Source organism: Dermacentor albipictus, chromosome 4 (genome assembly GCF_038994185.2).
Source record: "Dermacentor albipictus isolate Rhodes 1998 colony chromosome 4, USDA_Dalb.pri_finalv2, whole genome shotgun sequence".
Taxonomy (NCBI): Eukaryota; Metazoa; Arthropoda; class Arachnida; order Ixodida; family Ixodidae; genus Dermacentor; species Dermacentor albipictus.
Genome location: NC_091824.1, coordinates 14,032,501 through 14,045,913, shown reverse-complemented (window position 1 = coordinate 14,045,913; position 13,413 = coordinate 14,032,501). Strand labels below are relative to the sequence as shown.

At 44.9% G+C, this 13,413-nt stretch overlaps 1 protein-coding gene across 2 annotated transcripts in view; it reads right to left on the bottom strand.

Moving 5' to 3' along the window:
* The window catches only part of LOC135917152 (cell adhesion molecule Dscam1-like), a 1,023,231-nt gene that overhangs the window by 888,237 nt on the left and 121,581 nt on the right, over window positions 1-13,413 (bottom strand). For both annotated transcript variants that reach the window (XM_070536836.1, XM_070536837.1), the window contains exon 3: window positions 8,690-8,755. In XM_070536836.1, coding sequence (XP_070392937.1) covers window positions 8,690-8,755 — 66 coding nt within the window. The remainder of the gene's footprint in view (window positions 1-8,689; window positions 8,756-13,413) is intronic.

Sequence of the window (13,413 nt, the reverse complement as noted above, 5' to 3'; positions counted from 1 at the left end):
TGAGGAGGAGGAGGAGGAGGAAAAACTTTATTTGCTCTAATGGTGTAGAAATTAGCGGTGGCAGAGGTGGTCGGCCATCTTCACGGTCTTCTTCCCCATCTGCGCAGGGTCGACGCCCCTATTCCAGGGCACCACTGAGGGTGGCTACTCGGCGAGCGTGCCTTACTAGTCCATGCTGGACTTTCGGGTCGCTGCTGGAGAGCACCCTCTCCCACTGCTCCGCACTCGGGTCTTTTATTTGAAGGAATTGCTGATTCTGAACGCATTCCCATGTAATGTGATATAAGGTGGGCTTGGCGCCGCACCAGGGGCAAATGTCTCTATACTGGGTGGGAAACATATTGCTTAGTGTGTTTAGGTTTGGATATGTTCCTGTTTGCAGCCTCCTCCAGGAGGTTGCTTCATGCTGATTTAGGCTGTTGTGGGGTGGAGGGTATTTGATTCGGACCCCCTTATAGTAATTCAATATGTCTGAGTAGCTTGGGTTGACTGGTATGGGTTCCTCAGGATCGGTGCTTGTGGCCGCTCGGTTTGTGTGCTCTCGAGCTGCCTTGTCCGCCCTTAGGTTCCCTTCTATTCCAGCGTGTCCCGGTACCCAGAAAATTGTATGCCTGACTTTGTTGTTAGCCCTGCAGGAGCGGAGGATGTGAAGCGCTCTGCGTCCTACTCTGCCGTTCATGTAATTCCGACACGTAGCTTGCGAGTCGGTGAGTATTGTTAAAGACCTTTCGGATCGGTAGCCCTCCACTGCCGCTAGAGCTACGGCTATTTCCTCAGCTTCCGTTACCGAGCAGTCCTTCATTGATGCGCTGCTGATCTCTTTGTAGTCCTGGCTTATTACTATCACAGCTGTCTTTACTATGTTTGTGCCTCTTTGCTTGGCGTATACTGCAGCATCTGTGTATACTGTTGTGTTTTTTGTGGCCAGGTACTTTTCGACGTATTTCGTCCTTGCGTCCCTTCGCGCCGTGTGGAGGTTTGGGTCCATGTTTTTGGGTATAGGGCTAACGGTGAATGTTTTCCGATATTCATCAGGAATCCCCTCCGTTCTTTGGGTTTCTTTGATTGATTCCGCGAAGCCTAGCCTCATTAGCAGTTCCCTTCCCGTTTTGGTCTGCTGGAGTCTCATGAGCTGTGCGATACTTTGGGCTTCTTTTAATTCTTCGAGGGTGTTGCTTAAACCAAGTGCCATTAGTTTCTCTGTCGATGTATTGTTCGGCAGGTGAAGTGCTGTTTTGTACGCTTTGCGTAAAATTGTGTCCGCTTCTTGTATTTCCTGTTTGGTGCAGTTGAAGTACGGGAGTGAGTATGCGACTCTGCTGACCACCAGGTTGCCAACCAGCTTAAGTGTGTCTCCTTCTTTCATCCCATATCTCTTTTGTGACACCCGCGTGATCATGCGTGCTATTTGGGTTGTTGACTGCTTGAGTGTTTTCAGCGTGTGGGTGCAGCGCTGGTTGGATTGTACCCACATTCCAAGGACCCTGATTTGTTGGCTTTCCGGTATCGGCTGCCCCTTTAGCCATATGTTAAGGCTTTCATTGCTTTTCTTGCCCCGTGTAATTCTCAGAAGCTCGGATTTCTCCGTAGAGCACTCAAGGCCTCTTTCCCCGACATATTCTTCCACGCAAGTGGCTGCTGCTTGCAGATAGCTTTCTTTTTGGCACAGCGAGCCTTTAGTGGCCCAGATGGTGATGTCATCTGCATAAATGGCGTGTTTTATGCCTTCGATTTTGCTTAGTTTATGCCCTAGGCCAATCATTGCGATGTTAAAGAGTATCGGGGAAATTACTGAACCTTGGGGTGTCCCCTTGTTTGGTGTGGCGAATTTTTGAAGCTCCCTTAACTTCTTTGGTTGCGGAAAGTTGGTGACAGCTCGGAGCTTGGCTGGATCCGGAAGGACGCCGTCGCGTGACACAACATGGCCAAGAATAGTGAGCTTTCGGGCACCGAAACGACATTTTTTAAAGGTAAGTTGAAGTCCCGCGTCAGTAAGGCATTTCAGAACTTGCTCGAGACGGCTGAGATGGGTTCGGAAATCAGCGGAAAAGACAACTACGTCATCCAGGTAGCATAAACACATGTTCCATTTGAGGCCGCGTAAAATATTATCCATCATTCTCTCAAAAGTGGCTGGAGCGTTGCACAGGCCGAAAGGCATTACGATGAATTCGTACAATCCGTCAGGTGTTACAAATGCTGTTTTAGGTCGATGAGATGGTGTGAAGGGGACTTGCCAGTATCCGGAACGTAAATCCAGCGAAAAAAAGAAAGCTCCCTGCAAACAGTCGAGGGCGTCGTCGATGCGCGGTAACGGGTAAAGCGCATTGCGCGTTATCTTGTTCAGACGTCGGTAGTCGACGCAGAATCGAATAGAGCCATCTTAACGAGCCATCTTAAATAGAGCCATTTTTCTTAACGAGGACGACCGGTGATGCCCAGGAACTGTTGGAAGGCTGCACAACGTCACGATTGAGCATGTCAGCAACCTGGTGGCCAATGACACGGCGCTCAGAGGCGGAAACGCGGTAAGGGCGCTGCCTTAAAGGTGCAAGACTGCCGGTATCTATCTCGTGAAAAACTGTTGATGTGCGGCCCCAACCGGAAGCATGGCTGTCGAAAGAAGCGCTGAACCTCTGCAGGAGAGCAATAAGCTGGCTTCGTTCTGAAGATGACGTGCCATCGTCGATGGAGCAGTGGAAAGCGTCGAGGAGTGACTGATCAACCGCAGAGTCGCAAGTAAGTGCGCCAAGGCCCGCAGAAGTAGAAACGGCAGGAGTGCCAAAGATGCAAAAGGTGTCGACTGGTTGAACAAGGCCTAGGCATTCACTATGAGATAAAGGTAAAGGGCAGGCTGTGGGATTGTCGACGACCATTTTCGTGACGCCATTGCGAAGAGTAAGGAGAGCAAAGGGCACCAGAGAACATCGGCGGCGAATGAACAGCTCAGAGGGCGTAAAGAGAACAGTGCCATCAGAAATAGCGGCGCGCGACACAGGCACAAGCAGGGAAGAGCGTGGAGGGACGGAATTGTTTTCGGAAACAAACAGTTTAACACTGGAATGGTCGTTTTCGATAGGCTCGACGTCGGGAAGTGCAGAAAGTTCGAGTTCGGCGTGACAACAGTCAATAACGGCGTTATTATTTGCAAGCAAGTCCCAGCCTAATATGATGTCATGGGAACACGTGGGCAGCACGACGAATTCGACGGTAGACAGTATACCTTGAATGAAGACGCGAGCAGTACAGGCAGCTCGTGGCGTTATATTTTGAGCGTTCGCGGTTCGAAGGGAGAAGTCGGAGAGAGGCGTCACAACCTTTCGTAGTGTGCGGCAGAGTTCGGCAGAAAGAACGGATATGACGTCTCCTGTATCTACAAGTGCCAGGACGGCGATTCCTTCGACAGAGACTTCAATGACGTTGGCTGGAGAGGGACGAGGACTTGGGCATTGCGACGTGGACGCAGTTCGTGCCTCGGGAGCTGCGGCCATGAGTTTTCCTGCTCGGTGGACACGGGACGACGCCGCATCGGAGAAAGCGAGCGACGGCGGGGAGACGGTGAGCGGCGAGTAGAGGCGGTTGGGCGGTCAGGGGGAAAGGAAGAGGTAGGAAGGCTGGAAGGCGAAGAGGAAAACGGAGCGGGGAAAGGTGGCGCTCGCCGGATGTTCTGAAGAGGAAGCATGCCACGACGACAATGGTGCGCCACGTGACCAGCACCACCGCAAGCAAAACATATTGGGCGGTCATCGAAGGTGCGCCACTGGTGGGGGTAAGGTCCGAGTCGCGGTTGAGGATTCGGAAAATGCTGTCGGTCGGGCAGCGGCATAGGAGGAAAATGCCGGCGGTCGTGAAGCGGCATAGATGGCGGCCAAAATGTCGGTTGTCGATGCATAGAGGGCGGCAGGGGCGTTTGTGGACGAGATCGGGAAACTGCTTCAGCGTAAGGGGGAGGAGCCGTGACTGGTGTCTGCTCAACGGCTGGAGGAACGGCTTGAGAGACTTCTTCTTGAATGAAGTCGCGGATCGTAGGATGCAAAGCAGGTGGTGGTTCCTGGACAGAAGAAATCAAAGATAGCTGGCGGGCGACCTCTGCGTGAACGAATTCCTGGATTTTTACGAAGAGAGCAGCATGGTTTTCGTCGACTCCAAGGCTTGATAGAGAGTCGGTGGGCCGGGTGGGACGTCGGGTGTGAAGCCGTCGCCTGCGCAACTCGTCGTAACTCTGGCACAATTCTATCATTTCAGCGACAGTGTGAGGACTCTTCGTTAATAACATTTGAAATGCGTCTTCCTGAATACCCTTCATTATATGTTTGATCTTCTCCTCCTCTGACATCGACGCATTCACCCGTTTGCAAAGGTCGACAATGTCCTCAATGTAGCTCGTGAAGTTTTCTCCGGCCTCTTGGGATCGTGTGCGCAAACGTTGTTCTGCACGAAGCTTTCTTACTGTAGGCCGAACGAAAACTTGGGTAAAGTTGGTCTTGAAGACCAAGCACGAAGTGAGGTCGGATTCATGGTTTAGAAACCATAGTTTCGCAACGTCCGTAAGATAGAATGCGACGTTTCTCAACTTGGTAACGTCGTCCCACTGGTTATGGGCACTCACTCGCTCATAGGACGAGATCGAATCTTCAACGTCTTTGTCATCTGTGCCGGAGAAGATAGGGGGATCTCGCTGACGCAAGGCACCGGCACAAACCAAGGCGGCTGGCGCCGTTGGCAGGAGTGCGACTCCGAAATTCCAGGGTCGTCGAAACCCAGCACCTCCACCACTTGCTAAGAGATTTATTAGCAACGGGCGCGAACGGGTAGCTGTAACAAGCGTTCGGCGAAAGACAGCAACCACGAGCTCATGCCGGTAGCGGTGGTGCTGTGGCGCAGGCGGCTACTCTTCTTCGTTACATATCATTTAAAGGATTATCGCAGTTTGCGTCTAGACCGGCCTTCTCGTAGAGGGTGATTAGCATTCTTCATCTCAACAAAAATTTGTCATAAAGCTAAAATTAGTCACCAGTCATTCTCCACTGAAAGTGAGATTCTAGCATTGGATGTAACGCTTCCCTGATGCACCCCATTTTCAATAATCAATGTTTATTTCCCTACAGGAGTCCGCGATACAGGCTTTCTTGATGCCGCGGTTGCAGCATGCAGAAAGGATATAATCATTGCTGGTGATTTTAATTCTCACCACGTATCATGGGGTTATCGGTCCGACTCTCGTGGTAAACGATTGTTAGATTGGGTTTCGTCAAATAACCTTAATTGTGTAAATTCGAGAACTCCAACTTATGTATCCGGCAAATCGCGTCCGGTGTTAGACCTAACTTTTTCCAGTTCGGGGTGTGTAATTTCCTCCTGGTCTGCTATTACCTCGGCCACAAATAGCGACGATCTTCCAATAACTTTTGAAATAACGCGCCCAATTAATTTGGATGAAAAGCATGTCCGCACCTTGGTTAACTATAGTAAATTTCAAGTTTCACTACGATGAGCTTTAGAAAAACAGGTTGGCCTAAATGATAAAGTTAAGGCAGTTAATTTGTGTCAAGTGCTAAGTTACAGTTATAAAAAATGCAAGTTCACTATGCAGTTAACTAAAGGTGGTACTTATTCACCATGGCGGAATCCGGACTGTGCACGCGAATATAGAAGAAAGGCAGCCTGGAGAAAGTTACTGTATAATCAATGTCCACGTAATTGGAATGACTGTAAGTTTGTTGAAGCTGCATTCAGGCAAACAGTTGACAAAGCTGAAGAAAATTATAACACCAAACATTACAGTTACCTATCGCAATCAAGTAATAAAAAAGCCCTATTTCGGTTTCTTCGGTCCAAAAACATTGTTTCAGCCCCAGTAAATGTAGAGTGAGTTAGCTTAACTTCCACTGAATTAGTGCAGTCACTGGAGGATATAGCAAAAGGCTTAGAGCGTCGATTCCCATCACTTCGCCCCTATCATATATCGGCATCTGAACCAGCTAATGAGTACATAACAGTCACATTAGAAGAATTGATGAGAGAGGTAAAGATGCTGCCAGCTTCAGCCACAGGTCCTGATGGCATAACTACAGCAATGACAAAATTGTTATTCGAATTGTCTCCCCAGGATTTGCTTAATTTTATAATTTACTCGATTAAAAATGCATGGATTCATCCAGATTTGAAGGTTCCCAAAATAATTACACTACTCAAAAAACCAGGCGATGGATACAATAGACAACATTAGACCTATTTCTCTGACCTCAAATCTTTTAAAGTTAATGGAGAGAGTTCTGTAGGGTCACGTCGATAGGTGGATAGGCAAGAACCAAATATTAAGTGATTCTCAAATAAGATTCACGCTCGGCTGCTCAATTCGGTGTGCTCATGTTGACTTGGGGATTAGAATTCATCTCCCTCGTCGCAACAACCAGTGCGCGGACCTAGTGAGATTAAACATTGCGAAGGCGTACGACAGTGTCGACCACAGTACTTTAATCAACAGACTCAATAGTGTGAATCTTCCACACAATATAATTGCATGGATTCAAAGTTTTCTAAGCGGACGAACATTTTATTGCTATCAAAACGGTGTTTCTTCTAAAAGTTACAAACAGACAAGGGGCGTTCCTCAAGGTGCAGTACTTTCCCCAGTATTATTCAATATTTTACTAAATCACATACCGACACGTCATGACGTACAGGCATACACATACACTGATGATATCGCATTTTTCATGATATCGAATGATATACATAGCCTATGTAAAACTTTGCAGTCGTATTTGAACCAGATTGAAATTTGGCTAAAAGTAATACAAATGTCGCTAAATGTCAACAAAAGTGCGATCATTCGCTCTCCCTTAACTTTTCCTATCCGAATAACACTGTCATACAGCCAGGACATTATTCCGCAGGTACATTCTTTAAAATATCTGGGAATGATTTACACCGAAAAGCTTAATTGACAGACACACGTAGAATACATCGCATCTAAAGGAGCATGCACTGTTGGTTTATTACGAAGAGTCTGCAGCAGTCGTTTTGGAATGCACAGGAAGACCTTGCTGATGATTTATTGTATGTATGTCCGCCCCATTTTATAGTTTGGATGCGTGCTATTTTCAGGAGGTCCTACGTATAAGTTACGTCCTCTGGTTCTTTTAGAACGCGAAGCACTACGTCTGTGTCTCGGCCTTCCAAAATTTGTAGCCAATAATATTTGATATCATGAAACTCACCTGCCTTCTCTTCAAACTCGATTTCGTATACTGACAGTCCAAACATTTCTAAATATCTATGCTTCCCCCTAGAGACGCTCCTACTATATTTTTATTCGAGAACCAACTGCATTCTTTGAGAATCAATGGTCCAGACTGCATTGTCGCCAGGTAGTTTTTGTGCAGAAGCTATTACAGCCATTACAAATATCAATCTGTCATGTGGCTTTTCAAAATTTACATACTTCGACAGTAAGTGTTGTATTTGGCGATATATTTCCCAATAACGCTAAGCTCCCACCTATTCGATACCTAAAAGTTTCATTAGATGACCATCTTGGAACCCTCCAAATAAATGCAGTAATAGCCACAGCTGCTTCTGTCAGTGAAGACAAGGGCGGAGTGGGAATGTTTCCGACATCATTAAATTGGTCTTTCTTCGACTACCCGACTTTACGCCAAGATTTCAAGCAGAGTTATTGGCGATCATCCTAGCTCTACGGAAACTTCCCACATCTATTTCTTCAGCCGTGATCTTAACCGACTCCTTGTCTGTTTGCTCCGCTTTATCTGTGCTCAATTCAAGTATCATTCTCCGAGAATTTCATTCATTCATTCCCCAACATTTACACCTCATCCACCTGGTATGGGTGCCAGGGCACGTGGGGCTAACTTTAAACGAGCCAGCAGACTCACTAGCAGCGGCATCTCTTAAAGGCCCGGTACTGAGAATCCTAAAACCTTCGGCATACGTCACTTCTGCAAGATTTTAAAAATTTTCCATTCAAGAAGAACATGCCATATCAGGTGTATTAGATAAGGCCAATTTCCAGCACCTTAGATTTCCTTGGCACAGCGGATGGCGTGCAACAAGAAAATTTGAAGTTTCATTTACGCGTATGCGTTGCCGAATACCACGTCTTAATTTCTATTCCCATAGGTCTGGTTTGGCACCTTCTCCTAACAGTTTTTACTGCAATGAACCCGAAACTGTGGATCATTTCTTTATAGAGTGTCATAGGGACAACGTGCATAGAAAACGACTTCTAGAAGGTCCCTTCCGCCAACTTGGGTTAGCCATTCCGCTACCTATCATTCTCTCTCTGGGGGCGTCGGCACTAAAACACTGTAATAGGAACGTATGTGATGCCATATATAATTTTGTAATGGAAACAAGGAGACTTCCATGCTAATTTTACTGTTTTATTTTCTAAAACAAGAAACAAAAATATTAACTTCTAATTTTAAGAAACTATAGCATGAAAATTATTGTTAACGATTAGAATTCATTTCATATCTCATTTTCAGTAAAAAAAAATCTATTTAGGTATTTATTCTTTTTCGACCCACTGCCGCCCGATTCATGACCAATCCCCCGTAGTGGGTTGTGCTATTACTACAGGCACCAAACTAAACCAAACCAAACGAAGCCGGGGGCTTGGATGAGCTGAAATAAACAGTGATGGCCGCCTTGCCGGTCTTCTTACCTGTTCGACGGGAGTCACCATCGACAAGAAGAAGATGGAAGCATTCGGGCTGACCGCTGAATGACTCTGTAAATTAGAGCAATAAAGTGTACCCTATCCTTTCCTACCTGTTCTGTTGCATATGGAACAAATTAACGAATGATGTTGCACTGTGTAATGATGTTAAACATCTTGAGGTCATTTTTGAGCGAATTACCAATTGTACTTAATGCCACTTATAAATATTGAAATCAGAATTGAGATACCCAAATGTACTTTCTTGCTCGCTTGTGTTCTGCTGAGTTGTGCTCATATGTCTATTACGCGATAGCATTTTTGTGCGTGATTGTGCTCAAATTCATAACACCTGTATTTGTGCCCAACAGCGCAACTCCTGTTTTGGCATGTATGCCAAGAGTATTGATAGATGAATAAAAATAAAAATTTTTGAATTTCGCAGCTTCTTTCCGTATTCATGTGTCTACCACTTTTCTCATAATTTTGCTGCAATAAATTGTCTGCTATTTTCCTTTTTTGGCTGTCCAACAGGCGGATTTATACTGAAAGAGCATGGCACATTTATTTACGATACTTCTTCTATTATGAATTATTAGAAGTAAAATATCAAAAAGGATACAGTTCTGCTTCCTCATTAACACCAGGCATGATTATTGCCCAGAGTTAGAGCTTGAAAGATAATGAATATGAATTTAAATAAAACTGACAAAAAGAGAAACAAATTTGTGCGCTTGTCGTCGCACCATATAAACAGTGGCACAAGCACTCTATCATGACGGTACTCACGGTACTCTATCATGACTACAGATATTTTTATTATTTCACCAGGTGACCGAGGGGCCGTGACTTGCACAAAAAACGCTTCAGACAAGTAAGCTGTTTTTGTCGATGCTGGACTCTGCCTGCCCCAGAAGATAAACGACAGTTCGCAGTCTCTTCGCCAGCACTGCTTTGTTTCGTCAGATAAATTTCGCGGCATTATCAAATGCATTGCTTTCCTTTAGGCCTGAGGGAGAGTTGTGGCAACCTGTGCGACACCATACGTGCATATGCAGCGGGCACTTCGTCTGAAACAAAAGCAGCTTGCTTACGTCGCGACATTCTTATGCGCCGACCATGTCACAGAACACCTATATAAAGTTTGAGATGGGAAAGTGCACCTTCCACAGCGCAACGCGAATTAGAGTAGAGGTGGCGTTGTCAACTAAAGTGTGCGACCGAGAGATGGCGCAAGCAAAATAAAAACTGATATCATCATTATTACGAAGTAGGCAATATGGACGCCACGTTAGCGCCTGGCGGGGCTCGTCGCGCTGCTCGGTCACTGGTTTTGGACGCTTTTTTACCGCTTTGGGGGCGGTAATCGTGTACGATGCTCTGACATGACTACATATACGTTTGTTGTATCACCAGGTGACCCGAAAGGCCTCATCTGGCAAGAAAAGCTTACAGTTTATTGTAATGGTGAATGAAGCAGTACATGCCACAATTTTCATACAGGTCAGGTGGAGCTAATGCTGTCAGTCACTGAGTTTCCAGCATACAAAAGCCCAGATAGCCATCTATTTAATAAAATTGAACGCTTAAATTGAGTTTTCTCATCATGTTCGATCAAAGCAGGGGGAACGAAGCTTCAGACAACGATATTTATGCTGGCTACCCTCGTACTAGTATTGCGTAGAGTGCTGCTTGACGTGTTTCACAGTATATATTGTCTTTGTTCAACGATTTTAGATGTATTAAAAAAAAGAAACTTAAGAAGTGCTCGGCAAAGATGTACTTTCGCAAGGTAAGGTTGAGCTGCAACGTCTCATTCTTTTCATAACACATTGGCGAGAGGCAAAAAGTGTAGGGTTAAAAAACGTTATGCTAAGTTTTGCACCACACATTGCCTGCACTTGATATTTCTGCTGCACATTTAGTGCTCAGGTGCAGTGCAGTAAGAAAGGCTTCGACACAAGTGGCGTACCCGTAGGAAAGCGAGGAACGTTGTGGAGACAACATTGCTTACAAGGACCTTTGCAAATATTGTGTGAACAAACAAGGACACTAAATAAACATATAAGGCCAATTAATGCTAGAGGATCCTTGGAAATTGCAATTTACGGTTTCATGTAAAAAAACATCTGGGTTTGTGTAATCAAACAAGTCAAAGTGGTTGTAAGAAGATGAACATTGCAATTGAATAACAAAGGTGAGCAAAGGAAGCCTCAACCTGTAGCCAACGTTTCAACATGCAAACATATTTATGACGTACTTGATGAAGACAGGTTTCCACTCAGAGGCTTCCCTTGCTCGTAAACTCTTGATTGGCTGAATTTTAAGCCAAACTTAGTCCGAGTATATTTCAAAAACGTTTTGGGAACACACTGCTCAGGTGTGTCATGTGCTGTTTGAAGAGAAAGAAAAATTGTTTTTAGTGATTTGTCATGTTTGAGAAGTGTGGAGTAGGCCGGCTGTATGCATTTGCCTTTTCTAGCTATCTCTTACGGTGCCTAGTTACTGATTTCACGCAAAGAGTACATGAGCCTTTTGTAGTTAACAAATGTAAAATAATGCGCGTATCCGGATCTAATTATAATCCTAGCCCTTACTATCTCAACATCATTCTGTTAGATTTCATCATGTCACATAAATACCTGGGTGTACGAATAACAAATAACTTAAACTGGACCATTAATATAAAGTACGTCATTAACAATGCTAATCAGATGCTCGGATACTTATGGCGACAATTTTTCCAAAGCACCTTCTACTTCGAAACTGCAGCTTCAAAATACTCTAATACGCTCAAAACTTGAGTATGCCTCTGCGATATGGGATACTAGTAGCATTAATCTTATTACTTCACTCTAGTCGTTTCATTCTTTGTCAATATAACTGTACCACGAGTACCTCAATGAAAACTAACCTAGCACTTATTCCACTAGCTAACCGCCGCAAAGTCGTCAGTATTTCGCTATTTCATCCAAGTTTCCATCGCACCACACTTCACGACGACTTCATACTGCGACTTCAATACATTTCACACCGGGTTGATCGTCGCAGTAAGGTAGGAATTTATTTGTCACACGAAGTCTTTGCTTCAATCGTTCATCCTCCGTACATCTCAGGAATGAAACCAACTTCCCTCAAATATGGTAGCCATCCCCAATAGCATACCTTTTTGCAAAACATTAGCTTACATTGTATACTTAGGAGAATCATTACGTTACCAGAACTCACTGCGCTTGTATGTGTGTTTGCTTTACTTTACTACATCGTAACCATTCCCCGCTTTAATGCCATATGGTACTGAGGGTACTTTAAATAAAATATAGAAACATAAACTGAGTCTAAACAGGGAACAAATATGATCACCGTCTTGGAGGCTGTAGCGGAAAGCAAAAAGAGCCTCAATAACTATGGCAGAAGTGTAGGTTATTTTGTGATTCATGTATAACTAAGAACAGTGCACAAAGCGCTCCATGACAGAAAAGCACACACACACAACACTGTTTTGAGTGTGCATTTCTTTCAGTGGTGTCCATGTGTGAGCTGTGCTTAGTGAAGCCTAGATTAGATGAAATTTTTTGCCAGCTGCGTAATAAACAAAGCAACTTTGTTATGTGCTAAACGCAAATAATCCAACTATCACCTGAGGAACATTTGCACTAATGTGCAGTGAATTTATCGCAGCGTATCTTTTATGTCGAAACAGCCAAAACTATTTATTATTCATGCTGTACTCCATGTTGGGAACTTTAGCAACGTGGCAAAATAACGAGAGCTTTGTTTGAATTCACTTTGAAGAGGAATAACTTCATAATAATTATTTTCCAATTTTAGGGTATGACTACCGGAATCTGTTTTATCCTCCTCGCACGCAAAGAAATTCAAAGTTGAAAATGCCAACCAGTGCTTTTTGCTCACCGGTGCACCCACCGAGAGGCTGCAAGGTTAATCCATTTTCGTGGGTAGTTTCCAAACGGACTGTGTTTGGTTCCAGCGGTGAGTTTTCACGCTAGCTAGCACATTTTTTTAAGAGCAACACGTCATTAAGCGGCCAGAGGCGGCAGATCACTAACGATGGAAGCAGTGCATGCAGCCGTTATGGCAGTGAAACGCCGCAGCTGATAAAATTCAGTCTTTAACATGGTCGCTTGGTGGCGGCCACTGAACGTTGCACGTATAAACTAACTGAGATAAACGTACCTGCGTGATGCTGCTCAAAGAAAACGACCACCCAGTTTGCAAATATTATCGTCGTACAATTCGAATCAATAAACGGCATGTAGTGCAATCGATACCAGTGGGGTGCCGCATATCAGACGTCACTGTGGTCTTAAAACCTTTATTCAAGTAATAAAACGCAGACTCTATTAACAGAAATCCGCTAAAAATAACTGTCTACTTATTTTGTAACAAAATGATATGTTAACTATGTTTCTCGGTAATTATAGGTACATTTATAGACGAAATATTTAGCCGCGTTGAGCACCCCTAGCAGAAGGAGGAGGAATAAACTTTATTAGTTGAAATGAGCCGACGGTAAAATCGTCCGAGGTGGGCGGCGTCCCTAGTCCAGGATGCTGTGGGCCTGAGCTGATAGCTTCGCCCTGCTCACCAGGCGATGCTGGTCTTCAGGGCTCAAGCTTGTCAGCTGGGCCTCCCACTGTTCGATGGATGGCCCGGTGATGGGTGGTGTCGATGGGTTTTGTTGACATTCCCATACCATGTGGTAGAGG